We start from the raw sequence: 17,500 nt of genomic DNA, 5'->3' as shown, positions 1-17,500 counted from the left end.
GGATTAGGATTATAGTTAGGGTTAGGATTAGGATTAGGATTAGGGTTATAGTTAGGATTAGGGTTAGGATTAGGATTATAGTTAGGGTTAGAATTAGGATTAGGATTAGGGTTAGGATTAGGGTTATAGTTAGGATTAGGATTAGGATTATAGTTAGGGTTAGGATTAGGATTAGGATTAGGGTTATAGTTAGGATTAGGATTAGGATTAGGATTACGATTAGGATTAGGGTTAGGATTAGGATTAGGGTTAGGATTAGGATTAGGATTATAGTTAGGGTTAGAATTAGGATTATAGTTAGGATTAGGATTAGGGTTATAGTTAGGATTAGGATTAGGGTTAGGATTAGGATTAGGATTATAGTTAGGGTTAGAATTAGGGTTATAGTTAGGATTAGGATTAGGGTTAGGGTTAGGATTAGGATTAGGATTATAGTTAGGGTTAGAATTAGGATTATAGTTAGGATTAGGGTTAGGATTATAGTTAGGATTAGGGTTAGAATTAGGATTAGGGTTAGGATTAGGATTAGGATTATAGTTAGGATTAGGATTAGGGTTAGGATTAGGATTATAGTTAGGGTTAGGGTTAGGATTATAGTTAGGATTAGGGTTAGGGTTAGGATTAAGATTAGGATTAGGGTTATAGTTAGGATTAGGGTTTGGGTTAGGATTATAGTTAGGATTAGGATTAGGGTTAGGATTAGGGTTAGGGTTATAGTTAGGGTTAGGATTATAGTTAGGATTAGGGTTAGGATTATAGTTAGGATTAGGGTTAGGGTTATAGTTAGGGTTAGGATTATAGTTAGGGTTAGGATTAGGATTAGGTTTAGGATTATAGTTAGGATAAGGATTATTCTGGTTCTAATTCACTAGAGCCTCTATCCTGGTTCTAATTCATTAGAGCCTCAACCCTGGTTCTAATTCACTAGAACCTCTACCCTGGTTCTAATTCACTAGAGCCTCAACCCTAGTTCTAATTCACTGGTGCCTCTACCCTGGTTCTAATTCACTAAAACCTCTACCCTGGTTCTAATTCACTAGTGCCTCTACCCTGGTTCTAATTCACTAGAACCTCTACCCTGGTTCTAATTCACTAGAACCTCTACCCTGGTTCTACCCCTGCACTAGTTGAGGTGTGTTTAAAAGAGGCGGGAATTCTGAGAAAGGCTTCCGAGTTCAGTGGTTTCAGGTTAGTTAGTGTTGGACTGATGCCAAGGGAACGATCAAGGCCGAATCAGGTTAGTTAGTGTTGGACTGATGCCAAGGGAACGATCAAGGCCGAATCAGGTTAGTTAGTGTTGGACTGATGCTAAGGGAACGATCAAGGCCGAATCAGGTTAGTTAGTGTTGGACTGATGCTAAGGGAACGATCAAGGCCACATCAGGTTAGTTAGTATTGGACTGATGCCAAGGGAACGATCAAGGCCGAATCAGGTTAGTTAGTGTTGGACTGATGCTAAGGGAACGATCAGTCTTCCTACAGAGCTCTGCCTCATGCAGGGGTCAGGGGTTAGGGTCAGGGGTTAATGATTAAAGGTTAGTTGTAGTTCCTCTTACATCCAGCAGGAGGCGAACCGCCTCAGTCTTCCCACAGAGAGTTGCCTCATGCAGGGGTCAGGGGTTAGGGTTCAGGGGTTAATGATTAAAGGTTAGTTGTAGTTCCTCTTACATCCAGCAGGAGGCGAACCACCTCAGTCTTCCCACAGAGAGTTGCCTCATGCAGGAGTCAGGGGTTAGGGGTCAGGGGTTAATGATTAAAGGTTAGTTGTAGTTCCTCTTACATCCAGCAGGAGGCGAACCGCCTCAGTCTTCCCACAGAGAGCTGCCTCATGCAGAGCCGTGCCAGCCTTGGTCTGTCTGTTGATGTCTATTCCAGACTGGATCAACAGCCTGGGGACCACACACACACACACACCATACACACACACACACACACACAAACACAACACACAACATACACACAGATTTTTTTTAAATGATTGTTTTATACATTTATTTGTCCCAAATATGTTCATCTGGACAGTTTTTGTTGATCGCTTGAGCACATTTGTCCCAATAAATACTAACTAGAACTATCAATATACTCTAACATGGTTAACCATCTGGCCCAATAAATACTAACTAGAACTATCAATATACCCTAACATGGTTAACCATCTGTCCCAATAAATACTAACTAGAACTATCAATATACCCTAACATGGTTAAACATCTGGCCCAATAAATACTAACTAGAACTATCAATATACCCTAACATGGTTAACCATCTGTCCCAATAAATACTAACTAGAACTATCAATATACCCTAACATGGTTAAACATCTGGCCCAATAAATACTAACTAGAACTATCAATATACCCTAACATGGTTAACCATCTGGCCCAATAAATACTAACTAGACCTATCAATATACCCTAACATGGTTATCCATCTGGCCCAATAAATACTAACTAGAACTATCAATATACCCTAACATGGTTAACCATCTGGCCCAATAAATACTAACTAGAACTATCAATATACCCTAACATGGTTATCCATCTGGCCCAATAAATACTAACTAGACCTATCAATATACCCTAACATGGTTAACCATCTGGCCCAATAAATACTAACTAGACCTATCAATATACCCTAACATGGTTATCCATCTGGCCCAATAAATACTAACTAGAACTATCAATATACCCTAACATGGTTAACCATCTGGCCCAATAAATACTAACTAGAACTATCAATATACCCTAACATGGTTAAACATCTGGCCCAATAAATACTAACTAGAACTATCAATATACCCTAACATGGTTAAACATCTGGCCCAATAAATACTAACTAGAACTATCAATATACCCTAACATGGTTAACCATCTGGCCCAATAAATACTAACTAGAACTATCAATATACCCTAACATGGTTAAACATCTGGCCCAATAAATACTAACTAGAACTATCAATATACCCTAACATGGTTAACCATCTGGCCCAATAAATACTAACTAGAACTATCAATATACCTGAACTTCTTCGATATAGGGGGCGCTCTTTTAATTTTGGGATGAAAAACGTTCCCGTTTTAAACAAGATATTTTGTCACAAAAAGATGCTCTACTATGCATGTAATTGACAGCTTTGGAAAGAAAACACTCTGACGTTTCCAAAACTGCAAAGATATTGTCTGTGTGTGCCACAGAACTGATGTTGCAGGCGAAACCCAGATAAAAATCCAATCAGGAAGTGCCGCATTTTATGAAACCGCTTCATGCCAATGACTCCTTATATGGCTGTGGAGGAGCTAGGAGTCAGCTTACGTTTTCCACGTTTTCCCCAAGGTGTCTACAGCATTGTGACGTATTTGTAGGCATATCATTGGAAGATTGACCATAAGAGACTACATTTACCAGGTGGTCGCTTGGTGTCCTCCGTCGCAATTATTGCGTAATCTCCAGCTGCAGTATTTTTCCGTTTGCTTCTGATGAGAAGCCAACTGCCACCACTGATAGATTATCGAATAGATATGTGAAAAACACCTTGAGGATTGATTCTAAACAACGTTTGCCATGTTTCTGTCGATATTATAGAACTAATTTGGAAACAAGTTTGGCGTTGTAAGTGACTGCATTTTCCGGTATTTTTCTTAGCCAAAACGGAGCTATTTCGTCTACACAAATAATCTTTTTGGAAAAAAATAACATTTGCTATCTAACTAAGAGTCTTGTCATTGAAAACATCCGAAGTTCTTCAAAGGTACATTATTTTATTTGAATGCTTTTCTTGTTTTTGTGAAAATGTTGCCTGCTGAATGCTAGGCTTAATGCTATGCTAGGCTATCAATACTCTTACACAATGGCTTGTGTAACTTTGGTTGAAAAGCATATTTTGAAAATCTGAGATGACAGTGTTGTTAACAAAAGGCTAAGCTTGTGAGCCAATATATTTATTTCATTTCATTTGCGATTTTCATGAATAGGAAACGTTGCGTTATGGTAATCAGCTTGAGGCTATGATCACGCTCCCTGATACGGGATTGTTCGACGCTAGAGGTTAACATAGTTAATCATCTGGCCCAATAAATACTAACTAGAACTATCAATATATCCTAACATGGTAAACTGGGTCATTTGTTGAAATTATAATTATAGTATGACCATATAAGGCTGGGTCATTAGTTGATATTATAATTATAGTATGACCATATAAGGCTGGGTCATTAGTTGATAGTATGACCATATAAGGCTGGGTCATTAGTTGATAGTATGACCATATAAGGCCGGGTCATTAATTGATAGTATGACCATATAAGGCTGGGTCATTAGTTGATAGTATGACCATATAAGGCTGGGTCATTAGTTGATAGTATGACCATATAAGGCTGGGTCATTAGTTGATAGTATGACCATATAAGGCTGAGTCATTAGTTGATAGTATGACCATATAAGGCTGGATCATTAGTTGATAGTATGACCATATAAGGCTGGGTCATTTGTTTTATAGTATAATTATAGTATGACCATATTAGGCTGGGTCATTAGTTTTATAGTATAATTATAGTATGACCATATAAGGCCCGGGTCATTTGTTGATATTATAATTATAGTATGACCATATAAGGCTGGGTAATTTGTCGATGTGACCGATATAGAGAGAGAGAGGGGGAAGGGAGGAGAGAGAGTGTGTGTGTGTGTGTGTGTGTGTGTGTGTGTGTGTGTGTGTGTGTGTGTGTGTGTGTGTGTGTGTGTGTGTGTGTGTGTGTGTGTGTGTGTGTGTGTGTGTGTGTGTGTGTGTGTGTGTGTGTTACCTGATGATGTCTATGTGTCCGTTCTTGGCCGCCAGGTGTAGAGGAGAGGTCCCATTGGGGTCAGTAGAATCTCCTGGTTTCAGTTCCAGTAGGGCCACACACATGTTACTGTTGAGAAGGAGCTGAACCACCTACACAGACACACACACGCGTTACTGTTGAGAAGGAGCTGAACCACCTACACACACACACACACACACACACACACACACACACACACACACACACACACACACACACACACACACACACACACACACACACACGTTACTGTTGAGAAGGAGCTGAACCACCTACACACACACACACACACACACACACACACACACACACACACACACACACACACACACACACACACACACACACACACACACGTTACTGTTGAGCAGGAGCTGAACCACTACACACACACACACACACACACACACACACACACACACACACACACACACACACACACACACACACACACACACACACACACACACACACACACACACGTTACTGTTGAGCAGGAGCTGAACCACCACACACACACACACACACACACACACACACACACACACACACACACACACACACACACACACACACACACACACACACACACACACACACACACACACACACACACACACGTTACTGTTGAGCAGGAGCTGAACCACCTACAAACACACACATTTACTGCTGGAGAAAAATCCCACACCCACACTGGCCATCACAAGGATATTCTGGCAGTGTGCTAGTTGCATATTGATCATGGACAGGGATGGAAATTAACCAAGCCTGTTAGCCCAAGGCTAGTACTTTTAACCAAGCCCGTTAGCCCAAGGCTAGTAGTTTTAACCAAGCCCGTTAGCCCAAGGCTAGTAGTTTTAACCAAGCCCGTTAGCCCAAGGCTAGTAGTTTTAACCAAGCCCGTTAGCCCAAGGCTAGTAGTTTTAACCAAGCCCGTTAGCCCAAGGCTAGTAGTTTTAACCAAGCCCGTTAGCCCAAGGTTAGTAGTTTTAACCAAGCCTGTTAGCCCAATGCTAGTAGTTTTAACCAAGCCCGTTAGCCCAAGGCTAGTAGTTTTAACCAAGCCCGTTAGCCCAAGGCTAGTAGTTTTAACCAAGCCCGTTAGCCCAAGGTTAGTAGTTTTAACCAAGCCCGTTAGCCCAATGCTAGTAGTTTTAACCAAGCCCGTTAGCCCAAGGCTAGTAGTTTTAACCAAGCCCGTTAGCCCAAGGTTAGTAGTTTTAACCAAGCCCGTTAGCCCAATGCTAGTAGTTTTAACCAAGCCCGTTAGCCCAAGGCTAGTAGTTTTAACCAAGCCCGTTAGCCCAAGGCTAGTAGTTTTAACCAAGCCCGTTAGCCCAAGGGTAGTAGTTTTAACCTAGCCCGTTAGCCCACGGGTAGTAGTTTAAACCTAGCCGGTTAGCCCAAGGTAGTAGTTTTAACCTAGCCCGTTAGCCCAAGGCTAGTAGTTTTAACCAAGCCCGTTAGCCCAAGGCTAGTAGTTTTAACCTAGCTCGTTAGGCCAAGGCTAGTAGTTTTAACCAAGCCCGTTAGCCCAAGGCTAGTAGTTTTAACCAAGCTCGTTAGCCCAAGGCTAGTAGTTTTAACCAAGTCCGTTAGCTCAAGGCTAGTAGTTTAAACCAAGCCCGTTAGCCCAAAGCTAGTAGTTTTAACCAAACCCGTGAGGTCAAGTCTAGTAGTTTTCAGTCTGGTCTAGTAAAACATCTGCCAAACAAGCCCAGAGTTTTGTTTGTCATTAAAAAAACACCACCACAGCACCCTTGGTTAGAACAACGTCACCCGGGAGAGTAAAATGGAGGTCTTCTAACCCGGATGGCCAGTGTCCAAAGTCCATACAACACCAACAAAACTGTAAAGTAAATAGGTCATGAAGTTAGTAGAGTTAGTTACTCACCCCGACCCTGCCGAACTCACAGGCCAGATCGAGAGGAGTCTTTCCTGCATTGTCCACTATACACGGATTAGACTGGTGTTGGAGCAACATCTCAGACTGGGGGAACAACAACACACGGATTAGACTGGTGCTGGAGCAACATCTCAGACTGGGGGAACAACAACACACGGATTAGACTGGTGCTGGAGCAACATCTCAGACTGGGGAACAACAACACACGGATTAGACTGGTGTTGGAGCAACATCTCAGACTGGGGGAACAACAACAACAACACACGGATTAGACTGGTGCTGGAGCAACATCTCAGACTGGGGGAACAACAACACACGGATTAGACTGGTGCTGGAGCAACATCTCAGACTGGGGGAACAACAACACACGGATTAGACTGGTGTTGGAGCAACATCTCAGACTGGGGGAACAACAACACACGGATTAGACTGGTGCTGGAGCAACATCTCAGACTGGGGGAACAACAACACACGGATTAGACTGGTGCTGGAGCAACATCTCAGACTGGGGGAACAACAACACACGGATTAGACTGGTGTTGGAGCAACATCTCAGACTGGGGGAACAACAACAACAACACACGGATTAGACTGGTGCTGGAGCAACATCTCAGACTGGGGGAACAACAACACACGGATTAGACTGGTGCTGGAGCAACATCTCAGACTGGGGGAACAACAACAACAACACACGGATTAGACTGGTGCTGGAGCAACATTTCAGACTGGGGGAACAACAACACACGGATTAGACTGGTGCTGGAGCAACATCTCAGACTGGGGGAACAACAACACACGGATTAGACTGGTGTTGGAGCAACATCTCAGACTGGGGGAACAAGAACACACGGATTAGACTGGTGCTGAAGCAACATCTCAGACTGGGGGAACAACAACAACAACACACGGATTAGACTGGTGCTGGAGCAACATTTCAGACTGGGGGAACAACAACACACGGATTAGACTGGTGCTGGAGCAACATCTCAGACTGGGGGAACAACAACACACGGATTAGACTGGTGTTGGAGCAACATCTCAGACTGGGGGAACAAGAACACACGGATTAGACTGGTGCTGAAGCAACATCTCAGACTGGGGGAACAACAACAACAACAACACACGGATTAGACTGGTGTTGGGGCAACATCTCAGACTGGGTGAACAACAACAACAACAACACACGGATTAGACTGGTGTTGGAGCAACATCTCAGACTGGGGGAACAACAACAACAACAACACAGATTAGACTGGTGTTGGAGCAACATCTCAGACTGGGGGAACAACAACAACAACAACAACAACAACAACAACAACAACAACAACAACAACACACGGATTAGACTGGTGTTGGGGCAACATCTCAGACTGGGGACAACAACACACGGATTAGACTGGTGTTGGAGCAACATCTCAGACTGGGGACAACAACACACGGATTAGACTGGTGTTGGAGCAACATCTCAGACTGGGGGAACAACAACAACAACAACAACAACACACTGATTAGACTGGTGTTGGAGCAATATCTCAGACTGGGGACAACAACAACAACAACACACGGATTAGACTGGTGCTGAAGCAACATCTCAGACTGGGGGAACAACAACAACAACAACAACAACACACTGATTAGACTGGTGCTGAAGCAACATCTCAGACTGGGGGAACAACAACACACGGATTAGACTGGTGCTGGAGCAACATCTCAGACTGGGGGAACAACAACACACTGATTAGACTGGTGCTGGAGCAACATCTCAGACTGGGGGAACAACAACACACGGATTAGACTGGTGCTGAAGCAACATCTCAGACTGGGTGAACAACAACAACACACGGATTAGACTGGTGCTGGAGCAACATCTCAGACTGGGGGAACAACAACAACAACAACAACAACAAGACTCTGTCACAGGGAGATTAGTCTTCAGTTTAACCTTTATTTAACTAGGCAAGTTGGTTAAGAACAAATTATTATTTACAATGATGACCTACTAGGGAACAGGGTGTTAACTGCCTTCTTTAGGAGGCAGAACGACAGCCTACCGGGGAACAGGGGGTTAACTGCCTTGTTCAGGGGCAGAACGACAACCTACCGGGGAACAGGGGGTTAACTGCCTTGTTCAGGGGCAGAATGACGGCCTACCGGGGAACAGGGGGTTAACTGCCTTGTTCAGGGGCAGGACGACGGCCTACCGGGGAACAGTGGGTTAACTGCCTTGTTCAGGGGCAGTTTGACGGCCTACCGGGGAACAGGGGGTTTAACTGCCTTGTTCAGGGGCAGAATGACGGCCTACCGGGGAACAGGGGGTTAACTGCCTTGTTCAGGGGCAGAATGACGACCTACCGGGGAACAGGGGGTTAACTGCCTTGTTCAGGGGCAGAATGACGGCCTACCGGGGAACAGGGGGTTAACTGCCTTGTTCAGGGGCAGAATGACGGCCTACCGGGGAACAGGGGGTTAACTGCCTTGTTCAGGGGCAGAATGACGGCCTACCGGGGAACAGGGGGTTAACTGCCTTGTTCAGGGGTAGAATGACAGATTTTTTTGTACCCTGTCAGCTCGATGGATTTGAACCTGCAACCTTTCGGGTTGCTGGCCTAACGCCCTAACCACTAGGCTACCTGTCCCCCCCCCCTCTAACCACTAGGCTACCTGCAACCCCCCTCTAACCACTAGGCTACCTGTCCCCCCCCTCTAATCACTAGGCTACCTGCAACCCCCTCTAACCACTAGGCTACCTGTCCCCCTCTAACCACTAGGCTACCTGCAACCCCTCTAACCACTAGGCTACCTGCCCCCCTCTAACCACTACGCTACCTGCCCCCTACTCTAACCACTAGGCTACCTGCCCCCCTCTAACCACTAGGCTACCTGCAACCCCCTCTAACCACTAGGCTACCTGCCCCCTCTAACCACTACGCTACCTGCCCCCCTCTAACCACTACGCTACCTGCCCCCCTACTCTAACCACTAGGCTACCTGCCCCCCTCTAACCACTAGGCTACCTGCCCCCCCTCTAACCACTACGCTACCTGCCCCCCCCCTACTCTAACCACTAGGCTACCTGCCCCCTACTCTAACCACTAGGCTACCTGCCCCCCTACTCTAACCACTAGGCTACCTGCCCCCTACTCTAACCACTAGGTTACCTGCCCCCCTCTAACCACTAGGCTACCTGCCCCCCTACTCTAACCACTACGCTACCTGCCCCCCTCTAACCACTAGGCTACCTGCCCCCCTACTCTAACCACTAGGCTACCTGCCCCCCTCTAACCACTACGCTACCTGCCCCCTACTCTAACCACTAGGCTACCTACCCGACCCCTCTAAGATACATTTATTTATTTATTTTATTTCACCTTTATTTAACAAGGTAGGCAAGTTGAGAACAAGTTCTCATTTACAATTGCGACCTGGCCACACAGGTTGGAAGACACAGCACAGCGCCCCTGGAGCAGGTTAAGGTGTTAAGTGCCTTGCTCCAGGGCACAACGGCAGGAGATGACATCGATAACAGAAACTCTTCCGTTAGCCGTGAGCTAAACAACAGCTAATGTGACTCACCACGTCGTAGTGTCCGTGCTGTGCCGACAGGTGCAGAGGGATCTGTCCCTCGTCTGATTGGCCATTGACCGACGAACCAGACTTCAGCAGCATCTTCATAGGCTCTGCCTTCCCCTGCCAAGCCGCGTAGTGCAGTGGGCGCATCCCTACGGCAACCACAGAGGAAAAGACAGAATCAGACTACGGCCGGCAGCGTGTGTGTGTGTGTGTGTGTGTGTGTGTGTGTGTATGTATGTGTCTCACCCTTCTGGTCCCTGATGTCCACGGTGGCCTGCGATTCCAGCAGCAGAGAGATGAGCTCCAGGTTCCCACTGAGAGCAGCATGGTGCAGCGGAGCAAACCTACACACACACACACACACACACACACACACACACACACACACACACACACACACACACACACACACACACACACACACACACACACACACACACACAGTATTTAAGTTATTTAGGGCAAATGTTCTAAAACGTTTTGGGTCCGGGGAAACATTTTGTGATTCATCAGGGACATCCCTCATTATCAGAACTCGAGAGATAAAGAATAGGACACAAGGAGATCTACTATGACTTCATGACCAATCGAACCAAGGAGATCTACTATGACCAATCAAACCAAGGAGTTCTACTATGACTTCATGACCAATCAAACCAAGGAGATCTACTATGACTTCATGACGAATCGAACCAAGGAGATCTACTATGACTTCATGACCAATCAAACCAAGGAGATCTACTATGACCAATCGAACCAAGGAGTTCTGCTATGACTTCATGACCAATCAAACCAAGGAGATCTACTATGACTTCATGACCAATCAAACCAAGGAGTTCTACTATGACTTCATGACCAATCGAACCAAGGAGATCTACTATGACTTCATGACCAATCGAACCAAGGAGATCTACTATGACTTCATGACCAATCGAACCAAGGATTCTCCTATGACTTCATGACTGGAAAAAACAACTTTTTTGGGCCCTGTGAAGGAACATTTTAAGGCCCACCTCTCTCTTGGCATCAGGGATATTGTTGTTTTTATTGCGTGTGTGAGAAGCCCTGATTTAGGGCACAGTGGGAGGTATGGTAACTCCATAATGGACAGGAAGAGTCATCATGGATTAAAAGACCAGCTGATGTCATAATGGACTGGATTACAACTACAATCACTCAACCTTACACAGACACACACAGATACACAGACATACACTGGGCTTCTATTGTGGGTTATCTAGCTAGCCGAACACATCTGTTTCCTGGTGTGTAGACTAACTCGTATCTACTACTGTCAGCTGGATGGAGAAGGATAAGAGAGAGAGAGGGATATTTTTTTATTTAACTAGGCAAGTCAGTTAAGACCAAATTCTTATTTACAATGACAGCCTAGGAACAGTGGGTTAACTGCCCTGTTCAGGGGCAGAGTGACATATTTTTACATTGTCAGCTCAGGGATTCGATCTAGCAAGCTTTCGGTTACTGGCTCAACGCTCTAAACACTAGGCTACCTGGGATGGAAGAGAGGAGAGAGGGATGGATGGAGAAGGAGAGGGCAGAGGGATGGAGAGAGGGATGGAGAGAAAGAGGGATGATGGAGAGAGAGGGATGGAGAAAGGGATGATGGAGAGAGAGGGATGGAGAGAGAGGAATGGAGGGAGTGGGATGATGGAGAGAGGGATGGAGAGAGAGGGATGATGGAGAGAGGGATGATGGAGAGAGGGATGATGGAGAGAGGGATGATAGAGAGAGGGATGGAGAGAGAGGGATGGAGAGAGGGATGATGGAGAGAGGGATGGAGAGAGGGATGTAGGGAAGGATGAGATAGAGAGAGGGATGGAGGGAGAGAGGGATGATGGAGAGAGAGGGATGATGGAGAGAGGGATGGAGAGAGAGGGATGGAGAGAGGGATGTAGGGAAGGATGAGATAGAGAGAGGGATGGAGGGAGAGAGGGATGATGGAGAGAGAGGGATGATGGAGAGAGGGATGGAGAGAGAGGGATGGAGAGAGGGATGTAGGGAAGGATGAGATAGAGGGATGATGGAGAGAGAGGGATGATGGAGAGAGGGATGGAGAGAGAGGGATGGAGAGAGAGGGATGATGGAGAGAGGGATGGAGAGAGGGATGATGGAGAGAGGGATGATGGAGAGAGAGGGATGATGGAGAGAGGGATGATGGAGAGAGAGGGATGATGGAAAGAGGGATGATGGAGAGAGGGATGATGGAGAGAGAGGGATGATGGAGAGAGAGGGATGATGGAGAGAGAGGGATGGAGAGAGGGATGATGGAGAGAGGGATGATGGAGAGAGAGGGATGATGGAGAGAGAGAGGGATGATGGAGAGAGAGAGAGGGATGATGGAGAGAGAGGGATGGAGAGAGGGATGATGGAGAGAGAGGGATGATGGAGAGAGAGGGATGGAGAGAGAGGGATGATGGAGAGAGAGGGATGATGGAGAGAGGGATGATGGAGAGAGAGGGATGATGGAAAGAGGGATGATGGAGAGAGGGATGATGGAGAGAGAGGGATGATGGAGAGAGAGGGATGATGGAGAGAGGGATGGAGAGAGGGATGATGGAGAGAGGGATGATGGAGAGAGAGGGATGATGGAGAGAGAGAGGGATGATGAGAGAGAGAGGGATGATGGAGAGAGAGGGATGGAGAGAGGGATGATGGAGAGAGAGGGATGATGGAGAGAGAGGGATGGAGAGAGAGGGATGAGAGAGAGGGATGAGAGATAGGGATGGAGAGAGAGGGATGATGGAGAGAGAGGGATGATGGAGAGAGAGGGATGGAGAGAGGGATGATGGAGAGAGAGGGATGATGGAGAGAGAGAGGGATGATGGAGAGAGAGAGGGATGATGGAGAGAGAGGGATGGAGAGAGAGGAATGGAGGGAGCGGGATGATGGAGAGAGGGATGATAGAGAGAGGGATGATGAGAGAGAGGGATGATGGAGAGAGGGATGGAGAGAGAGGGATGGAGAGAGAGGGATGATGGAGAGAGGGATGATGGAGAGAGGGATGAAGAGAGAGGGATGAAGAGAGAGGGATGATGGAGAGAGAGGGATGATGGAGAGAGAGGGATGATGGAGAGAGGGATGGAGAGAGAGGGATGGAGAGAGAGGACAAGAGAGAAACTTTGTAAACAATGTACTTCATGTGGGGTTACAGTATACAGTAGTGGTGTGTTTGATGCCTTATTTTGTGTGTGTGGGGGGGGGTGGCATAGACCGTGTGTGAGTGTCAGTGTGAGGGATAGAGGCAGTGTGTGAGTGGCAGTGTGAGGGATAGAGGCAGTGTATGAGTGTCAGTGTGAGGGATAGAGGCAGTGTGTGAGTGGCAGTGTGAGGGATAGAGGCATTGTGTGAGGGATACAGGCAGTGTGTGAGTGTCAGTGTGAGGGATAGAGGCAGTGTGTGAGTGTCAGTGTGAGGGATAGAGGCAGTGTGTGAGGGATACAGGCATTGTGTGAGTGTCAGTGTGAGGGATAGAGGCAGTGTGTGAGTGGCAGTGTGAGGGATAGAGGCATTGTGTGAGGGATACAGGCAGTGTGTGAGTGTCAGTGTGAGGGATAGAGGCAGTGTGTGAGTGTCAGTGTGAGGGATAGAGGCAGTGTGTGAGGGATAGAGTCAGTGTGAGGGATAGAGTCAATGAGTGAGGGATAGAGGCAGTGTGTGAGGGATAGAGGCAGTGTGTGAGTGGCAGTGTGAGGGATAGAGTCAGTGTGTGAGGGATATAGGCAGTGTGTGAGTGGCAGTGTGAGGGATAGAGGCAGTGTCTGAGGGATAGAGGCAGTGTGTAAGTGCCAGTGTGAGGGATAGAGGCAGTGTGTGAGGGATAGAGTCAGTGTGAGGGATAGAGTCAGTGTGAGGGATAGAGGCAGTGTGTGAGGGATAGAGTCAGTGTGGGGGATAGAGTCCTGATGAGGGATAGAGTCAGTGTGAGGGATAGAGTCAGTGTGAGGGATAGAGTCAGTGTGAGGGATACAGGCAGTGTGTGAGGGATAGAAGCAGTGTGTGAGGGATAGAGTCAGTGTGTGAGGGATAGAGTCAGTGTGAGGGATAGAGGCAGTGTGAGGGATAGAGGTGGTGTGAGGGATAGAGTCAGTGTGAGCGATAGAGGCAGTGTGTGAGCGATAGAGGCAGTGTGAGGGATAGAGGCAGTGTGTGAGGGATAGAGGCAGTGTGTGAGGGATAGAGTCAGTGTGTGAGGGATAGAGTCAGTGTGTGAGGGATAGAGTCAGTGTGAGGGATAGAGTCAGTGTGTGAGGGATAGAGTCAGTGTGAGGGATAGAGTCAGTGTGAGGGATAGAGTCAGTGTGAGGGACAGAGTCAGTGTGAGGGACAGAGTCAGTGTGAGGCATAGAGGCAGTGTGTGAGGGATAGAGGCAGTGTGTGAGGATAGAGTCAGTGTGTGAGGGATAGAGTCAGTGTGTGAGGGATAGAGTCAGTGTGAGGGATAGAGTCAGTGTGAGGGATAGAGTCAATGTGAGGGATAGAGTCAGTGTGAGGGATAGAGGCAGTGTGTGAGGGATAGAGTCAGTGTGTGAGGGATAGAGTCAGCGTGAGGGATAGAGTCAGTGTGAGGGATAGAGTCAGTGTGAGGGATAGAGGCAGTGTGTGAGGGATAGAGGCAGTGTGTGAGGGATAGAGTCAGTGTGAGGGATAGAGGCAGTGTGAGGGATAGAGGCAGTGTGAGGGATAGAGTCAGTGTGAGCGATAGAGGCAGTGTGTGAGCGATAGAGGCAGTGTGTGAGGGATAGAGGCAGTGTGTGAGGGATAGAGGCAGTGTGTGAGGGATAGAGGCAGTGTGTGAGGGATAGATTCAGTGTGTGAGGGATAGAGTCAGTGTGTGAGGGATAGAGTCAGTGTGAGGGATAGAGTTAGTGTGAGGGATAGAGTCAGTGTGAGGGATAGAGTCAGTGTGAGGGATAGAGTCAGTGTGAGGGACAGAGTCAGTGTGAGGGACAGAGTCAGTGTGAGGGATAGAGGCAGTGTGTGAGGGATAGAGGCAGTATGTGAGGATAGAGTCAGTGTGTGAGGGATAGAGGCAGTGTGTGAGGATAGAGTCAGTGTGTGAGGGATAGAGTCAGTGTGTGAGGGATAGAGTCAGTGTGTGAGGGATAGAGTCAGTGTGAGGGATAGAGTCAGTGTGAGGGATAGAGGCAGTGTGTGAGGGATAGAGTCAGTGTGTGAGGGATAGAGTCAGCGTGAGGGATAGAGTCAGCGTGAGGGATAGAGTCAGCGTGAGGGATAGAGGCAGTGTGTGAGGGATAGAGTCAGTGTGAGGGATAGAGGCAGTGTGTGAGGATAGAGTCAGTGTGTGAGGGATAGAGTCAGTGTGTGAGGGATAGAGTCAGTGTGTGAGGGATAGAGTCAGTGTGAGGGATAGAGTCAGTGTGAGGGATAGAGTCAGTGTGAGGGATAGAGGCAGTGTGTGAGGGATAGAGTCAGTGTGTGAGGGATAGAGTCAGCGTGAGGGATAGAGTCAGCGTGAGGGATAGAGTCAGCGTGAGGGATAGAGGCAGTGTGTGAGGGATAGAGTCAGTGTGAGGGATAGAGTCAGTGTGAGGGATAGAGTCAGTGTGAGGGACAGAGTCAGTGTGTGAGGGACAGAGTCAGTGTGTGAGGGACAAAGGCAGTGTGTGAGGGACAGAGTCAGTGTGAGGGATAGAGTCAGTGTGAGGGACAGAGGCAGTGTGTGAGGGATAGAGTCAGCGTGAGGGATAGAGTCAGTGTGTGAGGGATCTCTCTCTCTCTCTCTCTCTCTCTCTCTCTCTCTCTCTCTCTCTCTCTCTCTCTCTCTCTCTCTCTCTCTCTCTCTCTCTCTCTGTCTGTCTGTCTGTCTGTCTGTCTCTCTGTCTCTCTCTCTCTCTCTCTCTCTCTCTCTCTCTCTCTCTCTCTCTCTCTCTCTCTCTCTCTCTGTCTCTGTCTCTGTCTCTGTCTCTCTCTCTCTCTCTCTCTCTCTCTCTCTCTCTCTCTCTCTCTCTCTCTCTCTCTCTCTAGGGACACAAAAACGTAGATGGAATCATAGAATTAACACGCACACACAGCAAAACTGCATCATCACGCTTGTGTGTCTGTGTGTCAGTGTGTGCGTGTGCGTGTGTGTGTGTTTGTGTCTGTGTGGGTGTGTTTGCGTGCGTATTTGTGTGTGTGTGTCTGTGTGGGTGTGCGTGCGTGTGTGCGTGTGTGTCTCTGTGTGTTTGTGTCTGTGTGGGTGTGCGTGCGTGCATGCGTGTGCGTGTGTGTGTGTGTGTGTCTGTGTGTGTGTGTTTGTGTCTGTGTGGGTGTGTGTGCGTGTGTGTGTGGGTGTGCGTGTATCTGTGAGTGTGTGTGCGTGCGTATTTGTGTGTGTGTGTCTGTGTCTCTGTGTGTGTGTGTGTGTTTGTGTCTGTGCGTGCGTGCGTGCGTGCGTGCGTGTGTGTGTGTGTGCGTGTGTGTGTGTGCGTGCGTGCGTGCGTGCGTGTGTCTATGTGTGTGTGTGTGTGTGTGTGTGTGTGCGTGCGTGCATGTGTGTGTGTGTGTCTCTGTGTGTGTGTGTGTGTTTGTGTCTGTGCGTGCGTGCGTGCGTGCGTGCGTGCGTGCGTGCGTGCGCGTGCGTGTGTGTGTGTGTGTGCGTGTGTGTCTATGTGTGTGTGTGTGTGTGTGTGTGTGTGCGAGCATGTGTGTGTGTGTGTGTGTCTCTGTCCACTCACCCGTCTGTATCCTGAAAGTTGACGTTGACCCTCTTAGCAGAACCAAGGAGCTCTGAAACAGACAGAACGACAGACTTTAGTTACTGTAGTTACTTTAGTTACTTTAGTTACTGTAGTTACTGTAGTTACTGTAGTTACTGTAGTTACTGTAGTTACTGTAGTTACTGTAGTTACTGTAGTTACTGTAGTTACTTTAGTTACTTTAAAAATCTTCTCTTTCCTTTCTATCATGCAGGTTGTAACGTAGAGAAGTAGGACTATTATATATTATAAACGCTTGTTAATTATGAAATAAAGTGTGGTTGTATTAGAACAGCAGCTCAGTGCCAGCAGGTTGTAACGCAGAGAAATAGGACTATTATATATTATAAACGCTTGTAAATAAAGTGTGATTGTAACTTAGAGAAGTAGGACATTGGACGAATACAGCCGGTGGTTACCTAGGAAACAACCCGGTACAGTTCCCTCGGGGAATTTATATAACTACCAGGTGATGAACTGCCTTG

The 17,500-nt window shown here is 47.1% G+C and overlaps 1 protein-coding gene across 1 annotated transcript in view; it reads right to left on the bottom strand.

The window, feature by feature from the left end:
* Positions 1-17,500, bottom strand: part of LOC124025592 (caskin-1) — a gene marked incomplete at its 3' end in the record, with an annotated part of 60,589 nt that overhangs the window by 9,392 nt on the left and 33,697 nt on the right. The window contains exons 2-7 of the mRNA XM_046338951.1: positions 16,995-17,046; positions 10,543-10,640; positions 10,300-10,445; positions 6,715-6,810; positions 4,800-4,930; positions 1,781-1,889 (exon numbers count right to left, since the gene is read on the bottom strand). Of these exons, the coding sequence (XP_046194907.1) occupies positions 1,781-1,889; positions 4,800-4,930; positions 6,715-6,810; positions 10,300-10,445; positions 10,543-10,640; positions 16,995-17,046 (632 nt within the window). The remainder of the gene's footprint in view (positions 1-1,780; positions 1,890-4,799; positions 4,931-6,714; positions 6,811-10,299; positions 10,446-10,542; positions 10,641-16,994; positions 17,047-17,500) is intronic.

Source organism: Oncorhynchus gorbuscha, unplaced genomic scaffold (genome assembly GCF_021184085.1).
Source record: "Oncorhynchus gorbuscha isolate QuinsamMale2020 ecotype Even-year unplaced genomic scaffold, OgorEven_v1.0 Un_scaffold_2295, whole genome shotgun sequence".
In the NCBI taxonomy this organism is placed as follows: domain Eukaryota; kingdom Metazoa; phylum Chordata; class Actinopteri; order Salmoniformes; family Salmonidae; genus Oncorhynchus; species Oncorhynchus gorbuscha.
The sequence above is the reverse complement of the archived record's forward strand: the minus strand, read 5'-3'. Positions and strand labels throughout refer to the sequence as shown.